The sequence below is a fragment of the Kogia breviceps genome, chromosome 12 (genome assembly GCF_026419965.1).
Source record: "Kogia breviceps isolate mKogBre1 chromosome 12, mKogBre1 haplotype 1, whole genome shotgun sequence".
In the NCBI taxonomy this organism is placed as follows: Eukaryota; Metazoa; Chordata; class Mammalia; order Artiodactyla; family Physeteridae; genus Kogia; species Kogia breviceps.
The window spans coordinates 53718022-53724484 of NC_081321.1; the positions used below are offsets into that span (position 1 = coordinate 53718022).

At 40.3% G+C, this 6463-nt stretch overlaps 1 protein-coding gene across 1 annotated transcript; it reads right to left on the reverse strand.

Annotated features, from left to right (window-relative positions):
* Positions 1-649: 649 nt before the first annotated feature.
* Positions 650-5858, reverse strand: LLPH (LLP homolog, long-term synaptic facilitation factor). Its single transcript, XM_059080279.2, has 3 exons — positions 5770-5858; positions 3925-4144; positions 650-1019 (listed from the first exon to the last, which is right to left on the reverse strand). Exons 2-3 carry the CDS (start codon positions 4127-4129, stop codon positions 841-843), a joined length of 384 nt encoding a protein of 127 aa, XP_058936262.1. The 5' UTR covers positions 4130-4144; positions 5770-5858; the 3' UTR covers positions 650-840.
* Positions 5859-6463: the final 605 nt, after the last annotated feature.

A 6463-nucleotide genomic window follows, 5' to 3' on the forward strand; every position in this document is an offset into this window, starting at 1 on the left:
AGAAAACCAAAAACTCATGTGGTCCACTTTATTGCAGTGGTCTGGAACTGAATGTGCAGTATCTCCAAGATATGCCTGTATTAAGCTAATATTGTATTTGAATCTTCAAGTATGTAGCATTTCCCAAACTTAATGACCATGTAATATATTTTTTTCACCACACATCCAGAAAAGCTAATTCTGAGAATCATACTCTGAGAATAACATAAAAACTGAAGCACATTAAACTAGTTCCCAGGATGTTCTAATCTCCTAAAAAGATGGAGCATAATAATTTGCACACATCAATATTCCACCTAAAAATTTAAGATTTTTAAAAAATTTAACTGAAAAATCTGGTCTTCTCTACTACTAGAAAACCTTAAGGATATATGAAAGAACAGATCTTCAAGATCTAGACAGAGTATCTTTTATTCTGAATTATACAAAATCAAAACTCCAAACAAGTACTGCTTATACGATCCACTGACATATTTTCACATGATATATAATTTACTTTAAATATGAGTTAGCTCAAATTTGTCAGTATAATATTAAGTTTCATCTTTCCTAAGACTGAATGATTACAACCGCATTAATACTCGAGAGAATTCTGATGTCTGATAATCCCTGCATATTGGATAGCATTCAATTAAAATATCAGTGTAGCTTTCATTCATCAAAGAAAATATTTTATTCAAGTTACCAAGACAAATTTGAGGAGTTACGTTGGGCTGGAATTGAAGAAAAAGGCCAAGTTAAAAAATGGAAACAAAGTTTCCATTTGGTGGAAGCTGAAATCAATGTATACATGCTAATCAAAGACCTGTCCCATGCGGCATTTTTCAAGTTTGTAAGGGTCTACCAGGCCAAACCCTTCGCTGCCTTGATGGCTTTTGCTTTGCTTTTTCCTTTCTTTTTCTCTCGCTTTGCTTTTAGCCTTTTTCTTTGCCTCTGGTTCATCCATATGGGGTACTGCCCATGCTGGTCTAGAAGAGTCTTTTTGTTTCTCTTAATATCAGTCTCCATTTTCATGTCATCTGAATTAAAAAATGGAAAAACTATTAATACTCACGAATGCAACCCCATGAAAAAGCACATTAATGCAATGAGGACACTGAACTTAAAAGTGGCATGAAAGTACAAAAGCAAAAAAAAAAAAAAAAAATTCCTTTATTTGTGCAATGATCTTTGACTAACACTCAAAAAAACTCCTTACAGCACATTCAGTAGAATCATACACATGATGCCATGTGTTCCCACAACCATGAAAGACATAAAAAGTATCTGTGAGGAACTAGAAACATCATCTATTTAGTCAATAAGAAACTTTCTAGAGAATGTTGTTATGCAACCCAATCAAAAAATGGGCAGAAGACCTAAAGAGACATATCTCCAAAGAAGAAATACAGATGGCCAATAGGCACATGCAAAGATGCTCAACATCGCTAATTATTAGAGAAATGCAAATCAAAACTACGATGAGGTATCACCTCACACCAGTCAGAATGGCCATCATTTAAAAGTCTACAAATAACAAATACTAGAGAGGGTGTGGAGAAAAGGGAACCCTCTTGCACTGTTGGTGGGAATGTAAGTTGGTGCAGCCACTGTGGAAAACATTATGGAGGTTCCTCAGAAAACTAAAAATTGAATTACCATTTGATCCACCAATCCCACTCCTGGGCATATATCCAGACAAAACTATAACTCAAAAAGACACATGCACCACTTTGTTTGTAGCAGCACTATTCACAATAGCCAAGACATGCAAACAACGTAAATGTCCATCGACAGGTGAATGGATAAAGAAGATGTGGTACATATACAGAATACTACTCAGCCATAAAAAAGAAAAAAAGAACAAAATAATGCCATTTGCAGCAACACAGATGCAACTATAGATTATCATATTAAGTGAAGTACATCAGAAAGAGAAAGACAAATACCATATGATATCACTTATATGTGGAATCTAAAATATGACACAAATGAACCTATCTATGAAACAGAAACAGAATCAGGGACATAGACTGGTGGTTGCCAAGGAGGAAGGGAGTGGGAGAGGGTAGGAGTCAGAGTTCGGGATTAGCAGATGCAAACTGGTATAGAATGGATAAATAACAAAGTCTTACTGTATAGCACAGGGAACTATATTCAGTATCCTGTTATAAACAATAATGGAAAAGAATAAGAAAAAGAATGTATATGTATAACTGAGTCACTCTGCTGCACAGCAGTAATTAATACAACACTGTACTTCAACTATACTTCAATAAGAAATAAATTTTTTAAAAAAGAGAACATTGTTATGATTGTCCTTTCCAACAGTGTAAGTTACATAGGAAACATTTAGGAGATATGGGTTTGAATTACTGCATTAGGGGTAAGTTTATGGTTCTGAAAACATGCGAGTTATGAGAACACTCCTCGGATTAGGTGCTTTCTTGAGCTAAATAAAATTGTTGTGTCAATAAAAAGTGCACCCACGCTTCTAATGGACAGGGCTTAGAAGAAAATAAACTATTAGGAATGACTGACCACTTCCAATGAAGAGTACTTGGAAGAGGAACAGCAGCAAGCAGCAAGCTTCATGACAGAACAGACCTGGATATCCTGGGGCTGCCACTTTTTTATCCAGGTTACACTCAGGTATCCAGCTCTTCTAACAGAAGACTTATTAGCAAGAAGCTCAGCACAGCCATGCTGTGGTCCATCTATCACCAACCTTATCTATTGTGAAGGACATAGCCATAATGTCCCTCTCTGGGAACTTACCAGGGTACACAGGTTTTCTGTGGACTCTGCTACCTGACATTATATTAGTTCATTTATCTGGTTTACTTTCCGTCTCCTCCAATGTGATGTAAATCCCACTAGGATGGAGGCCATTTCTGTTATTCATCATTGTTGCCTCAGTACCTAGAATAGTGCCTGATATACATTAGCCCTTCAATAACTGGTCACTGAATGATTATTTTAGGTGCTGTTCTAGGTTCTGGGGATACAGTGGTCCAAATAAGCTCCTTGCTCTCATGGAGTTCTCAATGTTCTGTTGAGGGGAGAATGACAAAGCAAACTTCAGCTTGTGGTTACAGCCTTTTTAAAAAGAAGCACTGGAACGAGATTAAGTAGGACCAGGCAGTCTGTGGTAAGCACACGGAAATATAATGAGGTGATTTAAGCATGAGAATGACATAATTGATTTATATCCTAAAAAGATCATACTGGGTGATATGTCAAAAATGAATCAGAAATGAGCAAAAGCTGAAGAGAGAGTTAAAATGGCTACTACTGTGGTTCAGGCAAGAGATAATTGTCATTAAAGTGAAAGCATGAAATTAGGAGAAAAATGGATAGATTCCTAATGTATTTTGGAGATAGTCAAGAAGATGTGCTAATGGTTTACAGGTAGGAGATAAAGGAAAGAGGGATTGAGGATAATGACTATTATATACATTATATACAGCTTCCAACTTTAGACTATATTAAAACAGACGTACCTAGAATCTGTCAAAATCAAATACAGGGAAACTAATCTTTAGGATAATAATATAAGGGCAGAGGACTCTCAGAATGGAACCTAGATCTTGCAAAGGGTAAAATGAAGAAAGACCTCCTTCTATCCTGCCTAGTTCTTGACTCCTGTGTACCCTTCCAACGAGAGTGTGTCTAGGTTTGTCTACTCCTGTAGTACTATTTCTGAGACACTTAGGCTATTGTATAAGCACAAAAGGCTCACTCTGAATAATCCAAAACATACCTACTCACATGAGGTGGCTTTAAAATAGCTTAGCATAGAATCTCTAGTAGCATCTCCAAAGAATTACATGGGCATGGCAGGACATTTGTAGGGAAGTTAGTGTGAGAAAGAATGGAAGACAGTGAAAAAGAGTCACAAAAGGAAGTTGATATATTTTTTTTTAATGAAACACATAAACTCACCTGTTTCATCTTTCACCACACATTGCGTTTTCTCTTGACAAAGTTTGGGTTCCACCACAGTTGCTATCTCTTGAACATCTTTCATTAAAACATCACCATCTACTTTAAGAATACTTTTAAGTCTGTTGAGCTCCTTTGGGGCATTCTTTTTTCTCTTTTCAGCACGCATCTTCCTTTTCCACTTACTCCGTAAACTTTTAGCCATATTTTACCTGGAAAGCTAAAAAATTACATTTTCAAAAGCAACTATTTACTATCAAACAAAAATACAAATCCCTGGAAAACCAGGTCAAAAGGCATCTCTGCAGAACATGAACAACTGGAAAGTAAACTCTTCACTCTGTTCATGACTTACGATGGCATAATGTGCAAATTATGTGAGGATCAACGTGGCATATACAGCCACTAAATAACAATTAAGAACACCAAACCAAACTCCCCGTGGCCACTGGCACACTGTGAATCAAGCCAATTCTGAAAGCTCCTGTAATTTCCATACAAGATGCAGAAATTTAATTTCCCCCCAAATGCAAAGAGTGCCATCACCTTACATTTATGCAACAACTTAAAAATCACAAAATATTTTGTAAATCTTTTAACTGAATCCTGATTTCCCCCAAACCTACACGCGACCCCACCCACCCCAATTTTCCTCATTATCCACCCCCTCAAATCAATCTAGCTATTTTAAACTTGTCTATTTCTACTCTTGCTTTCCCTCAACCCCTCAGTCCCAGCCCATCCCCCAAAAGATGGTCAACGTTAGCTTTTAAAAACTTAAAGAGCAGACAGTGTCTTTCTTGGAATTAATGATTTTCCAACTCATATATTCAAGATCTACAAGGGTATTTGTGACCTGGCCCCGGCCTCATTTAACTCTTATCTCATGCTCCACGCCATCCTCAAACACCAATTACATCTGAAGAAAGTCCAATCAATGCCAACTGAGGGACAGTGTGGGGATGTGATGAGGGCTGGGAAGGGATTATAGAGTTTACAGGGAAGCTCGTGGGAATGACTTATAACATCATCTTGACTGTGCTGACAGATTTATGTTTGTGTGTTAGTATACATGGATATATCTTACACACTTTAAATATGTGCAGTTTGTTGTGTTAATTACACATCAATAGGCAGTTAATCACTAAGAATTTATTTTGAAAAAAAATAAAGAAAAATAAAAATGTCCAAATGACGTTGACTTCTCAGTATCTTTACATTTGCCGTCCCTTTGCCTGGGAACTGATCCTTCACTTCAGTACCTCAGAGACAGCTTTTCTGACTCCTGTAAGCTCACCTTTTATTCTCTACCACCTCATCCTTTTCTTTCCTGTTTAATACGTGTTACAATCTAAAATTCTTAAGTTTATTTTCTGTCATTCCCGGTGGCCTGTGGGCTCCACGAAGGCAAGGGATAAATAGGTCTTGTTCGCTACTGAATCCCCCAGTGCGTAGCACTGTGCACACAGTAAAGTATAAGCACACATTTGTTAAACGGACGACTGGTGGAGTAACTTTTCTGGACGGCAGCAATCACAAACTCACTCTGTCCCGTGTGTACAACGCAAACCCTGAGGGGGGCTGGGAGAGAAGGATTGCGGTACACAGCCCTGAGCGGGGCTGAACCACTAAGGAGGACTCCACTTCCCACAGAGCACCGGGAAGCCCCACCAGGACCACCAACCACCAAGACAACGGGAGACCCTCGTCCTAAAGGAGGCCTGCGTCTCTGGCCCGGGCTCAAGCTTGCCAGACAGGGACGACGCTTGAAAGTCTTTCCACGGGCGGCGAAATCGAGTCCCAAGTCCCACGCCCCACTGGAGCCGGTTGGTAAAAAGAACTCACCTGAGAAAACCCAGGAACTCGGACACCCCACGCTGCTCACGCCGACCGGAAGCCCCCGCACTTCCGCCTTCCCGGCAACCCGCTCTACTGCCCCCGCCCCCCGGGCGGCGCGCTGCTCGCTGGGAGCCAAAAGGCCCCGGACGGCCTAGAGAGGCGGGGTCCTCTGGAGTCCCGGGCTGAGGTGCTTCTTCCCTTGGGTGCGAGTGCTGACCTGGGAGCTGGGCTCCTCCCAGATAGGTTCTGAAGTCGGATTAGGGAAATGCGGAGAAACCGCGTCAAGGGTCGGACGCCAGCTAGGCCTGCGTCCCGAGCGTGAGCGGGGTAGCCCCGAGACTAAGCCAAGGAGGGAGAACCGCCAGATGACCCTGCCGTCAGGTGGGGAGCTCGGAGCCGACCTCTAGGTTAACGTCAGGCCTCCCCATTCGCACATATTCACCACGTCGCGTGTTCCTCTAGAAGCCGAATTAAGATCTTTATTTGCAGCCCTTAAATTTCCCCATCCCTGGTGGTGGTCTCATGGTTGTACATATATATCAAAACTTGTCAAACTGTATCCTTTAAGTATGTGCAATTCATTGTTATGTCCGTTATGCCTCAAAGCTGTTACCAAAAACAAAAACCCCTTTCTCATCCCGAAGACAAGTTCAAAGGGTAAAATGATCAAACTAATTCAGTTCAATCAGTGTTTACCCAG